Consider the following 14340-nt stretch of genomic DNA (forward strand, 5'->3'; position numbering starts at 1 on the left):
TCAGCGTCGCAGTGGGTCTAAGACGTCGTCAAACGGCTGTTCTTTTGCTAACACCATTTTCATGCTTTGAGAGTTTCCCGCAATGTCAGGCTATCACTCGTTCGATTTACATTTAAGATGTAGTGTAAATTGGCGTGTGTATCCGGGGCCGATGCCCAGAGCTTTCACTTGGTAACTGCCATTTGCCATTGGTCATGCGGCGTCGTCAATAATTTGCCGGGCATTGCAATTGCCTGCAAATTTTCTGTTAGGAACAATATTACCATAAGATTTTTTGTTTTGCTCTTTTGTTTGTTTGTTTGTTTGTTTGTTTGTTTTAAATACGAGCCCTGTTTACGATGTGAAAAATAATCGCCTGTCCTATCTATTAGCCCATTAACGAAACGACTTACTCTAAAAATTGTCGTAAGAGAATATTCAAGCCAATTACGACGCGGGATATATCATTACTGAAGCCGGCTAACCAATCGGAAAACGAACTTAAAAAAAAAAGAGAAGTTTTGTGAACTCGGCCCCTTATGTATTTGTCAATAAAAATTATGACGAACGCGTCAAGTTGCTGCAATAATAACAATAATTTTGGGGGTTTTATGTCCAAAACCACTGTATGATTATGACGGACGCCGCGGTGGAAGGCTCCGGATATTTCGACCACCTGGTGCTTTTTAACGAGCATGTAAACCTAGGTGCACTTGCCTCTATAGCATTTCGCCTCTACCGAAATGCGGGCGCCGCGGCCGGGATTGAATCCCGCGGCCTTCGGGTCAGCAATCGAGCACAGTAACCACTAGACCACTGTGGCGGGTCAAATGGTGCAACGGCGTCAGAACTAATTCGAAAAAAAAAGAGGAAGCTTTCTCTTACACTTACGGACATTTCGCCACTGCTGCAGTAGTATTTTGGAACCTGAACTAGAAGCTCCCCCTGCAACACGCGCTAATACTTTTTTTCTTCTGTTTCTCGTGTATAAAACCAATTCGATTCACATAGATGAAGCCACGTACTCACAAGATCTCTAATGCGTTCTAATTAATGCATACAAAAAGCAGTTAGTAAGCGAAAACTGCGCACAATAATTCACTTTCCGACCTGTTTTTTTCTGCGCTATTCTGCGATTTCCCACAGTTTTCATTGTTTAAAAAAAGTTTCGTTTTCGCGAATGACATTATGAGATAGCTTCCCCTTTCTGAGGCCAAATTTTGAATAGAAGAAGAGGAAGAGACCAATCCTGGAAATGAACGCGTTATTAACGGAAACCGTGGCCAACGCTAAACATTTCTACGAACGAATAAATGCGCAAATTCCGCCTCATGCGCATATTATTACGAACAAAAAAAATCTTCCCCGGAACTTCGAGCTAAATCGTCTTATAAAGACTATAGCTATAGGTCTGACCTGCCTTCGACCTCCACTTTTATATATACTGGGGAAATATCAGAAGGAAATCCAATTATTGAAATGTCTTCTTTTAGGTGTTAGAACAAGGAAAGGTAGGCTGTGTCACAGTCGGCCATCCCAGCATTATGAAGTTGATATTGAATTAGCGAAAAAACAACAAAAGTAAAGTAAAAAAAGTTAAGAGCACTATGCACACATACGATCGCCAGCGCAGAAACAATATCTGTGTGAGCAGAGTCCGAAACATCTCTATCGAAAATTCTTATGACACACATACCTCGTATCTAGTAATCTCGTATGAACACATATGAATCATATGTGTTCTCGTATGAAAAGATTATTCGATATGTGTCATACGTGTCATGTCAGATTTTTCGATAAGGCAGTAATCGAGATTACCGTGGATAGAGCCTATACAAATATTTTAACGTGATAGTGTTAAAGAGCTCTTTTAGCAGAAATTCCGTTGTCGGCGTCGGCGTCATTGGTTGTGAGTGGAAAAGAGGCGTTTTCCATCAGCAAAAAAATCGGGAAAAAATTATGTAATAGAAATCATGGCTCCTAGACGGAATCGAATCCAGGCCTTCTGAGTGGCAAGCAGGTGTCCTACCACAGACCCACACCAGTACTTGAAACCGTTCCGAAAAAAAAAAAAAACTCTTTGCAGTTGTCATGCTGTGCAAGGAGTCTCGTTAAAACGTGTAAAATTGTGTGGCAGAAGCGTAAGGTCGCACCAGGCGTCACGCCATCTGAATTCGCAACGAGTGTGCGGTTTTAAAGGCCTACCCATTAGAAAGCGATCAGGCATAATTAATCATCATCAGCAGCAAAAAGTGTTCAGCTGAGTAAGAGGGTGTAATGCCTTACGGACACGTAGTGGGTGCTTCGCTAATTCGCGTAATGATGAACTATGGCGTCGTCGGCACTTTCTTAACTGTACTTGCATTAGGCATTCTAAGATAGTTTGAAACGGCGAAAACTTCCTTTCGTTGCGACACGGTTGAGCTGTCCACCGAGACGCGAAGCCTTACTAGCGATTGGGAAGGCGATACGAACACGGTCCGATTGCGCTATCGTGCTCTACACTTGAAGGCGAAGCTCAAGCGTCCTCCGAGTTTTGTTAATGCATTTACAGACAAAATAGCCTTGAGATATGTGCGTTGGCAGCCCGAAATGATGAAGAGGAACATTTGTGTCAGTCACACAGTTCATTATATTCGGCCCTTTGGTGCAAATAATAAAACAAGGCGACAAAAATTAAACAGACGGGAGGAAAATAATTTGTATTTAGTCTCTGCGTCCATTCTCGCAAAAGTGATTAGAAAGAAGAAAAAAATCTAAACTTGACACAGAAGCATTAGTATGCAGTTTTCACAGGGAACAAATGGTTCAACACTGTCCTACAATTTGTAGATTACAAAGCGTTCAAGGTGTCAGTGTGTTTAAATATGGCTTCATTGAAATTGATAGTTTCGTTTGTCTAACTTCGTAGTCTCTATAGCAATAAAATAATCGTGTGCGCCAAACTGAAGCACTATTTGTTAACCTTGTTCTCTTCGAAACCCTATACAGAATGTGTCGCTTTGCAGAGATGGGCGTCTGTTTAGGTTGAAAAGCTGCCGAAACGTATAAGAATGGTTTAATGCGCATTAAATATAGGGATGCGGCCAACTTTCGGTAGCCATATTTGGAGATTGAAATTGATACAATATTCCCAACCACCCCGACATTATAAAGCATGAGTTTAAACAAAACATTTTTTTCTAATGTTAGTTAACAGCTTTCAAAACAAAAATTCAGCCAGTTGCACGCCGTAGCTCCGGACAGAGAACTTGTAAGCGCTGAAGTGGTTTATTACAACTAACGTGTATCTAATTAATGTAACTAATGAAAGTGCCAATTCCTTTTCCGGTATTTTCACAGCGAAAGTTATAAATATCATCATTTCGTTTTATTTTGTTTGAAGAAAATCATCATCATAATTTCGTTTCATTTATTTCCTTATTCACTCACCCTAAATATGGTCACGTGACCTGCATGACAACAACTACTACTAGTACTACGAAAAACTGCGCAAAATAAACAGGGACAAGTGAGACACACGCACAAGCGCAGACTAGCAACTGGAAGTTTATTGAAGGAAACACAAATATAAGTTTGATTGGAAACACAAATATTTGATTTGATTGAAGTAACCAGAAAAACCACGTGAACGATTAGAGGTTGGCGGTTAGATAGTATATCTCTAGTTTGTGTAACGTAAGCGAAGGCCTTGCAACGCACATGCTGCCATACTTGTGGATGTAGAATGCCTCAGCCACTTCTCGCGCTGTCCTATCTTTATGCCTTGACAACACCTTTGTTTCATGCAACAACGGGTGACATTTGCAAACTTTGCAATGCAAGCACAGATTTGATGAAGATCTAACCGCCAACCTCTAATCGTTCACGTGGTTTTTCTTGTTACTTATATTTGTGTTTCCTTCAATAAACTTCCAGTTGCTAGTCTGCGCTTGTGCGTGTGTCTCACTTGTCCCTGTTTATTTTGCGCAGTTTTTCGTAGTAATGGAGTACCAACTCGCCCAACACTCAGTCCTTTTAAACTACTACTACTACTACTACTACTACTACTACTACGACTACTACTACTACTGCCCCGCCACGGTGGTCTAGTGGTTATGGCACTCGACTGCTGACCCGAAGGTCGCGGGATCGAATCCCGGCCGCGGCGGCTGCATTTTCGATGGAGGCGAAAATGTTTGAGGTCCGTGTACTTAGATTTAGGTGCACGTTAAAGAACCCCAGGTGGTCAAAATTTCCGGAGCCCTCCACTACGGCGTCCCTCATAATCATATCGTGGTTTTGGGACGTTAAACCCCAGGTATTATGACTACTACTACTACCACTACTACTACTACTACGACTACTACGACGACGACGACGGCACAGGGTAGGCTAAGGCAGATTCGCTGTAAAACACATTTTCACTTCGTGTAAACGGCGGTAATGTGCTAGGAAGACGAGTGACATTAATGCGATAGTTTGAATGCGATGCGTGAACATTAGCGTGTCGCATTGAGGCAAAAAGAGACGGCTGGTGCTCTCCTCCGCTCATCGGCAGATTGCGACTCAGCGGAAACAGGTTCCGCGTAGCAGAACACTGTCAAACCCAGGCCAAAAAGGACAGAGGGGGATGACGACAACACAAGCGCTTTAGGAGGGTCGGTCGTGCGTCAGGGCACCTTCCATTTTTGTGTCATATAAAGGAACAAAGTTTCTCAGCATGTTCACCTGATGTTGGCATTTCGGTCTTGCGACGTCATCAAGGAAATCGTTCGTATCATGCAATTTGATCAATAAACGATTAGTGGGGAATAAGTGCTTGCGTCGTAGCCACCTCCCTCTGTCCTTGTTTGTGTGCGCTTGGTTGTGTTCGGCTATGCAAAATTAACTCGCCCAAAAGTCGGTGCTCTTGAAACAGGTTCCACTTATTGCTTCGGACAGTGGCGTAGTCAGGGGGCGCTGTTTTGGGGTGAACCACACCCCCGCCCCCCTACACCACTGATATTTTTACGTTTTGCATGCGTGATATATATTGCCACACGCGCTCCTTCCTCTCTATTTTTTATGTTATCGGCCCATTCGCACGTGTAACTACGGCCTTGCGCAAACCGCGCCGGAATGACTGGGAACCTTGCAGACTATTTTAGTACCTTCCGATGACATTACGCGCACAACGCGGACATTAGAGTTTATTCCGGAACTTACGCGGCCACTAGCGATTACCCTGGAATATTCGATGACACCTGCATAAATGCCGACGCGCTTTGCGACTTGGCAGATTACTCGACGGCCCACGGTGTTCTAGCCGCTGTCAGCATACAGCTTGAACTGCCTTTCATTTTCCGGGCACAAGTTCGCCCAAATAAAGAGTTACGTATTTCCGAGTTCTGCTGGAGCCTTCTTCACCGTCACGGCCACGTGAAAATATGCACACTCTAACGAACACACACAGGAGCGTACACAAAGAGGGTCGGATCCCAACCACCCCTCACCCCTATACCAGCACCGAAAAAAGTTCTGGTTAAGCCTAGAGCTTCGGATGAAAGAGAATGCGACACATTTAAACGCACAGTAAAGCAAGCCCGCGATGCGCTAAACATTGCGACACGCTACTGTCGCATTCATTTAAACGCCGCTCATCTAAGCGTTTTTCCCGTCGCTTATTGGCTTCAAGAGCCGAACTCCCAAAGCTTTTCGTACATCAACGGATGTCGGCCATTGGCCCGCCGCCTGCGCTAACATCTCCGGCCTAGTGATTGGCTTGATATAGCTCTCAGGAGTAATATAACCTACGAGCTAATACTTCTCTTATAGGATCAATAAGTGCGCAATTTTTTTTTGTCGTGAATACCAGTCTAGTTCTTTTGACCATTGTTCAGCTAAAGCCTGTGAAGTATTTCAGTATACGTATTATTAGAGTTTAATGCTGGAATTCTCATACGGGTACACACATTCGTAATTCTGACTTCACGTCATTGTTTACTCATTATTATCTTTTCCTCTCGAATTTGCCTCCTTTAGATTACCTACATAGAGAGAAAACGGGAGAATAAAGGCGGAAAGCTTAACCATAGTGAACAGTCCGGTTGGCTACTCTGCAATAAGGATGAGGTCAGGGAAGACAAGGGTAGGAGAAAACGAGGAGAAAAGAAAAACTATCTACACACTGTAGCTTTTCAATAAGTTCTGCATGTCCGAAAAAAAAAAGCACGCTAGCGCTTTGAAAGCTGTTCTGGCCGACGACGGTTGGGTCTATAGGGTCCAAATATTCTTGCTTCCGTAAAGGGACCTTCATTATTCTAGTACACTATACCTTTATCAATCCTGTCGAGCGTGGCGTTGGGGACCTTTCTTCGAGCACTGAAGCTACGACAATCGCAAGGAAGGCGCGCGACCGCCTCTTTACAACCACAGGCTTCCCAGCCTAGAGAGAGAAGCACGGAAAGGCAGGGAGGTTTACCAAACGCACGCCCGGTTTGCTACCCTGCGCTGGGGGAGAGGGATAAAGGTGCGGACATAGAGACAGAAGTGAAGGGAGAGATCGGCGGAATCACGCGCACACTTGGGGAAGCACACGAAGTCTACAGGCGGTCGCAGAGACCTGTTGATTTTAAGTACGTCGCTAAGGCTTGGTTGCGTTCTGCGCCTTCGAGGCGCACGTCCATGGTCCTAGGATTCTGGCTACAGGAAATGGCCTTGAGTGCCGTTGGGTCAGGAGCATATGGAGCGGGTATCGCTCGCTCTAATAGCGAACGAAGCTGCCCAGGACGTGTTCAAGTGTCTCTTCGGCTTCCGCAGGAGTTCACTGCATATTTTGTAGATTCCGTCATTCCGATATGAAACGAGTACGCCTTTGTGAATGCAACACCTAGATTTCTGGCTATTCCAGTGACGTAGGAGCAGGTATTCATAAACGCTACTCCAAGCAGTAGACGATGAATGAGAGTTGCTTGTCGTCATGGCAAGTCGAGCGAAAGGCACGAAGTTTAGGTGGCAATTACGGAAAAATAAGGCGCTGGTTTGCGAAGTTTGCCGAGTTCCACTTAAGAGGAGCCGTTACAGTCAATAGTCCAGCTTTTGCATTAGTAACTCCCACCTGGGCTTTCTTTATTGCGCGGTATTTAGGTAATTATAGTGCCTTCAACCCGCGCTGCTTTGGCTTCTTATTTTCTGTTGGCAATATTATTGAGCGCAGTAAAGTACGTAACATGTAAGTCTATTCTTGATTCCTGGGGCGTAAAGCCGGGTTCAGACTACAGTCGCATCTGTCACAAGTGTCGTATCGCGTAACAGCTGCATCGCCCGTTTGCGTTGCTAACGACCTAGTATGTTCACATTGAGTTTTTCGGCACGGTACGTTCTTTTAAGACGCGCCAATCACCGTCCTGAAAGTGCGTTGCGCCCTCACTACAATTGTTGCAGGCTAGCAAGGTTCGCGTGTTTGACCATGGCTGGGCTGGCTGGACTAAAGGGGATACGTGACATGCGCTCTCATTAACGCATGTCGCGTCTGCCCTCTAGTCCGGCCGAGGTGTGGCTAGGGCGTCCAGTTTGGCTTCTATGAACGCCTGTTCTGCCTTCATGAAGCAACTTGAACATCGCTATACGAGTGCAAAAAAATAAATTCTAAATTGAGCGACAACCAATAAACGCTACAATTGTATCCTACTAAGTTATGCCGGCGTCTTGCAACCAATACGCGCATTGCGGCAGGCAATATATGCTGCAGCAAGTATTTGGCTTGAAGGTTTTAGGGGCGAAGCTTCTTAGGGTGTGAGTCGTTCCCTCCTCTGTAGTAGTAGTAGTAGTATGTAGCCACCTCTAGTTTATGAGTTGCTCAATAGATGGCGCTGTGAGTATACTAGTTTATGAATGTTACAATAGATGGCGCTGTGAGTGTACGAGTAAAATTGCATATAACAACACTAGATGGCGGTATGGTTTTCTTGTAGTTGATGATGAAAGATGCGAGATGGCGCTGTCAGAAGCGCGTCGTGAAGCTGCGCGACGCCGCCGCCAAGATCCTGCCGTACGAGAGCGGGAGGCCGAAGCGTGTCGTCTGGCTGTGCGACGACGCCGCCAAGATCCCAGCGTTCGAGAACGAGAGGCCCAAGCGGCATGGCAACGGCGCGAGGACCCTGCCGTACGAGAGCGCGAAGCCGAGGCGGCACGAGAACGGCGGCAAGAGGCTTTATGTGCAGTAAACGCCGTGCATTGTTCGCGAAGCCGGAGCACTTGCACGATCGCGTTCCGCAGGCTTTCGTTGGGCATGCTACCGACCTCACGTCGTGGACCGCGAAGAGGAACGCTACGCGCGTCGTGTCTTCCCTCTAGCCTTGCCGTTAATTCTCACAGGGCGAGCGAGGAACGCGGTCGCTCTTGGCGCGCTTTCTGTTTCACTCGGAGTCGCGCTCGCTCTTGGCGCGCTTTCTCTTTCGCTCGGTAGCGGACACTTTCCCTGCATTTCACCGATCACAAAGCGGTGATAACGAAGGGACCACGTAAACCAACAGTACAATAAAAGTTTGATGTTTAATATATACACGGTGTTTCACACTCTCTATATGATGTACTGGGCGAATTTGACGGAAGAGTTTCACGGTTTACCGATGATTCCCTCCGGAGCTTCGCCCTACTCATCATCATTCACCCCGTGGATATGCTGTGATTTTTTTTTTTTTGCAGCTCGTGCATTGTCGACAATCGTTCAGCTGCAAAATTCCAACCTCTCTCAAAATTCCAGCCAGGCGTCGTTCTGCAGCTGCTTGTCGCGATACGATTTCAGACGCTGGTCGTACAGTGCGGGCCTCTGTCGCACTTCCACGAGTGTTCCATTACTGCACAGCGAAGACGCTTCCGCACGGGTCATGGTTACTGGCCACTGGCACAAAACGCAATAAACACCGGCAAACCAGCTCACGGACACGCTACTGCATGACTTTCAAGACGCGCATGAAGACGCGGAATCTGGGGAGGACGAAAGGCCCGGGGACGGAAAATGAAAACCGAAACTGCTTTGCCCATTGGTCGTACGTAACGGTCGCATCAGTAGTTGTCGTAAATGTCGCGGGCCCGCCAACATTTACGCCCCAAACGTTGCGTACTTTGCGCTAAATACAACAACGTCTGAACAAGCTCATTACGTTGATTACGTTTAAGGTCACGATACTTACCGACCATCCGTACGTTGCGCACGTAGTCTCAACACGGCTTAAGTTTGGTAGCACGGCAGGGCCGGCTCCCATAGTAGAGCACACAGTGCTCTGAATCGTCAAACTTTCTTTCGGAACACAACGAAGTGCTTTTACTTGCACCCTATAAGAAACAGGCAGACGTGATTTAACCTGCGTAAAGCAGTATGCGATTGTTTGCCTACGTGGATTATTGAAGTCTTACCGCTTTCCCGCAGCAAGGTACATAGCACTCTAAATCGTCACCTGCTTGTCTAAACGCACAATATCGGTACATGGTATACTCAGATGACACTCAATAGCCTGGTGTTATGCCACTCGAAATCTGTAACTGACGCCGCCTTACTTTCTTAATCTTTTGTGTCATCGGTAGTAGCGAGTAGGCACTGCAGCACATTATCTGCGACTGTCGTCACTACAATTCGCAAGTGCTTCTTGTTCTTCATCATTAGGCTGCAGAACATTTCCTAAGTCCTTATGTCGTCGCGTGGCAGTAGTTGAATGTTCGATCTTCCTGTGCGAGAAAGCTGAAAAACTCCAAATGAGGGCGTGTAAACCTTCTCTACATAATTCCTGACAGTGTGGGCATCGACGGAAAGTGTTTGAAGTTGCTTGTCTGGCTCCGATCCATAAGTAATAATAATAATATCTGGGGTTTAACGTCCCAAAACCAGGATATGATTATGAGAGACGCCAAAGTGAAGGGCTCCGGAAATTTCGACCACCTGGGGTTCTTTAACGTGCACCGAAATCTAAGTACACGGGCCTCAAACATTTTCGCCTCCATGCCGATCCATAAGTACATGTCATGCTAGTATAAATGGCCTGTTTAGAATGGTGTAGAAGGGGTCGACCATCTCGTGCGAGAGCGACTGTATTGAACATTTACCGAAGACGGATACAACTCTACGCATACGAAGAAATAACGAGGACCGATACCAGCTTAATACTGACGCTGTTCACCCAACAACCCCTTCTCCATCTAGTCCCAAACTGCCGGCCGAGAGCCGTCCTCTTCCGTGAAATAAAGATTTAATTCATTAATTCATTCCTCGCTACAACGTGCGGAGACAGTCACTCGCGATCGCTCTAGCTCGCCTTGACGACAGACCGATGTCGACAGAAACCATTATGGAATGTCGTCCTGAAGAGGAATCGCGGATGAATGCGAAGAAGGCAGTGTTAAAACTCTTGCAGACTTGCACAGGCTGTTGTAGACCAACAGTGAGGTCGTGATTGTGAGGAGTGTGACTTTTTGTTTGTGTGCTACCCTTCTCCTTCTTTCTATGTGTCTTTCTCTCTATCTCTATCTTTAAACTCCCCCATCCCTCCCCCAAGCATAGGGTAGCATAGCAATTATTCGAGACTAGTTAACATTCCTGCCTTTACTCTCTCTCCTGTTCCTTCCTTCATAATTTTTGAAACTGCCAAAGAATGAGAGACCTTTGAGCTTATTATTAATTTATAACAGGGCCGTTATAAGGTGAAGGAAAGAATCTTATCTCCGACCTCCCGTTGAAACTTGCAACAACCAGAAAAATCGTTATCACTAAGTTAGCAAGCTTGTACTCTATTGAGCACAACGAGCTTTCCAGATGTGTTTCAAAGTTTAGTGACGAGGTCGGCGTGCTTAGATATCTGTCAGAACTGTCGCAGTGGAACAATGAAATCGATGAATATCCAAAACGCTGAGTGTGACAAGGAGCTAGCTTTCTCACGACTGTGGCAGTATATGTATTATCGGCGTTTCTTTCTTGTTCTTTTTTTTAGCGAAAAGTACAATGTTTTTATTATGTGTCACTGCCTGAACAATACATATCTGTGGTTTTGCGTATGTGATAATTACAGCAGTCCTAGACGAAATATTGAAAAACTAAATGTAGCTTACGGTCCGGAAATGCAGCAAATTACATTCAAGCAGTTTAAAAAGAACTACAAATAATCAGCGCACAGATATATATACCGCTCAAATTTACAACTGTCAATGACATTATTGGATTCGGTTACTTAGTTTTGCGAGAGCTTAAAGCCAGCCTCATTTGCTTCGAATTAAACAACTGCTGTTGCTCGCGGCTTGGTGATTCGTTTCTTTAACTACAAGACAAAAAAAAAAGCTTTTGTCATAGTTACGCTTCCAACAAACAAATCGCCCCTTTTCATATTGTTGTTTTCTTCTCGAGCACTGCCACGAAGTCATTTGTTGTGATTCCTGCTAAAGAGACAGTGTCAACAACTCAAATCCGCCAACCAAAGCATAAATTTGGCTTCTCCGCATGCATTTCTGTCATGAGAGAAAGCCACATTTACGGTACGAGGAGTTGGAGCTTTTCTTTCTCGGCTTCGCTTTGTTTACTTATTCACAGCATATTTTACAAAGTCAGAGATAAACAAACACAAGCTCGGGGAGCCTTGACCCAGTTTTCTTGCAATCCACTCGCCTGTTACTCCTTTCCCATCGCGCATATTAGCCGCCGCATCAACAACAACAAAAAAAAAATCAATGCAACAATGCGTTGTTCTTTCTTTGTTTTTGTGTCTAACGCGCCCGCTCGTGCATCAAGTCGCGCGGAAAAAAATAACGCGCCCCATTTTCGTCCAACTTTACGAAGCAACATACGTGACCTGTTTACCGCAACAGTTACGAACTCCGAATGTGAACGCGAAGACCACCGTGAGCCCCGCCACAGTCTAAGTTTGCAAACTGCCCGGAGTGTTGTTTACACTTCACGGACTACATCGCTTTAAAAGAAAAAAAAAGAAAGACGAGTCAGAAAACGCTTCAAGACCTTTATGTTTCTTTGTGTTGCTGTTGAGACAACTTTGTGCTGTAAGAGTGTCGCAGTGTCCAAACGCGACTATGATGCGGTTGCGCCGTTAAAGAGTCAGCGAAGCATCGCTTCTGACCTTTACACACGTTCCGCGCGGGACCGCCCCACTGCGTCAGTTGTCGACGAAAGCGCGCCGCGCTAACGCCTCGTCCCTTCCGACAAAGGAGAAAATCACCGAGTTTTAGTAACCCATCAAGTACGTGAAGACGGGCGAGAGTGAGGTACGCGAGAAGGAGAGAGAGAGAGAAGTAACTGAAAGAGCAAGCCCCGGAGGCAAAGCCGAAGTGGCTCCCCGAGGCGAAGGCACTTACTTCGTCGAGCGCTGTCATCTGCTGCTCGGTGAGGTCTCCTACGCGGCCGCTCATCGTGGAATGCGACTAGCGACGTCGGTCACGACGACGTCAACGGAAGGAACAGGACCTCGGGTCTGGTGCCTCTCCGTCTCCGACGGGGTCGTGCCTCGAGGCGTGCGGAGTCGCGAAAACGCCGGTTCGACGTTGACTGCCCGGTGGGCGACACTACGACACCATTGCGACGACTCCGCTTGCCCGACCCGGAGAGTGAAGCGCAAGCGACTGAACACAGACGCACGCACTGGCTCGGGCTCCGAAGAACACGAACGCGCGAAAACCCGCAGAGAGGGGTGATGGAGAAAAGCGAGGGCCATCGCTGCGCATGCGCAGCTGCGCCAGCGCCTCTCGCGGACGGAGGCGGCGAAAGAGCAGACGACCACGGAGTAACGGTTGTTGGGCGTACAGCACGGACAACTGCAGTTCGTGTTCACTACGGAGCTAACTGAGCATGTCAGCACTCCGAAAGCACCAGAATGTGTTCCAGGCACATGTATTGCGAGCTACAAGTTCTTGAGTCTCGGAAAAGTGCATACTACGCGAGCCAAAGGCTGAACCCCCTGATAGTGTTGCGTAAATATTGGTAAGGAAATTGGCTACTAACGCTTTCTATATCTGACTTGAGACACATCTAATTCGCACAAAAAGAACAAAAGACGAGGTTACAGAAACAGACAGGACGTGGCGCTAAACTTTAACTTAGGATTTACGGAAAGAAAAACATGCAAGTCCCAAGGTTCGAAGAAACCTGCGCAACAAGGGAAAAAAATTAACCCTACGAACGCCCCATACAATCACCCCTAATCTGTTAAACTCTTCAACCTACGCATACCTCATCTAACTGTTCAGTGCGCAGATTTCTTTCAAGGAATGCGTATTCTTTATTGGTGAGAGCCAGCGAAGGAACACACGTATCATCCGCATTTTTTATGCAATATGCTTCAACTATTTCCCTGTCTGATTGACTCCATGCAGCCCATATCCGAGGATATTCGTCTTTCTATATTCTTGCTTATGAGAGGCTTGTGCACGTCTTGTATTCCTGGAAACTGCATAAGAAAGTTTATGACATTCTGGACGAGAAGGTTCGTAATCAATATATTTCAAGAATCATATTTAAAAAAAAAAATGTTGCAGTGGAAGATGACAATTGAAGCGGACCTTTCCTTTGAATGAAGAAATTTTTACGGAATTCGATTTCTCGTAAAAGCCATGCTTCCTGCGTTTCACGTTCTTCACTTGAAAAGCGTCGCTCATTTTATTGCGGCGACTATGAAGCAGAACGAGCTGGCACATTAGCATACATCGTAAATCAAAGAGTGTTGGGGCGCAGGCGCTCACTCCTATTCAAGCGCCGCGTTTGTTTTTTTCTACCATTGAAGGCTGCAAGGGCAAATAAAATAAAAATAAAGGGGACCCGGTCGAAGCCGGAGCTATATTTAGAACGAGTGAAACCCTTTCGCCCCTTGCGTGATACTAATTTTGGGTACACGTTCATTCTGGCGTTCGATTTTGTTTCATACTGCGTTAAAACAACTTCTTACTCCTCAAAAACTTCCAAGGACTAAGTTAACCAGCAATATTTCTTTTAGCTTACGCTTTATGTAACGGAGAAATATATATTCCTCCTATTTAAAAGAGTGGCCAATTTGACCCACAGACACTATGTGGAGTTCGGTCATGTTCTTTAGGGCAGAACATTTTCCTGTGGCTAAATAGTCTATAAGATGTTTAGTAGCTCGCCTCAATGATTAGTTCTCTCGTGGTCATACATCTCACAAAACTTCATGCGGAAATCCTGAAAATAAATTTCTTTGTTTGACTCGGTGAATCGTATTCATACAATTTCGTATCCAAGGTAACAACTTCGTATCCACATTTTTTGCTTCAACATTTTTTGCCGCTATCGTTATTTTTAATCATAACTCTCAACGATATTTCAATGAAAAGAGAAGCTATCCGTGCGGCTGCATTGAAAATTTCCCGGTATTGCGGCGCCATCTACGTGAC

The 14340-nt window shown here is 45.7% G+C and overlaps 1 protein-coding gene across 1 annotated transcript in view; it reads right to left on the reverse strand.

Annotated features, from left to right (window-relative positions):
- Nucleotides 1-12591, reverse strand: part of LOC119391287 (SEC14-like protein 3) — a 257605-nt gene extending 245014 nt beyond the window's left edge. Inside the window, exon 1 of the mRNA XM_049415226.1 lies at nt 12292-12591. Coding sequence (XP_049271183.1) covers nt 12292-12345 — 54 coding nt within the window. The 5' untranslated portion in view covers nt 12346-12591. The remainder of the gene's footprint in view (nt 1-12291) is intronic.
- Nucleotides 12592-14340: the final 1749 nt, after the last annotated feature.

This window comes from Rhipicephalus sanguineus, chromosome 4 (assembly GCF_013339695.2).
Source record: "Rhipicephalus sanguineus isolate Rsan-2018 chromosome 4, BIME_Rsan_1.4, whole genome shotgun sequence".
Lineage (NCBI taxonomy): Eukaryota > Metazoa > Arthropoda > Arachnida > Ixodida > Ixodidae > Rhipicephalus > Rhipicephalus sanguineus.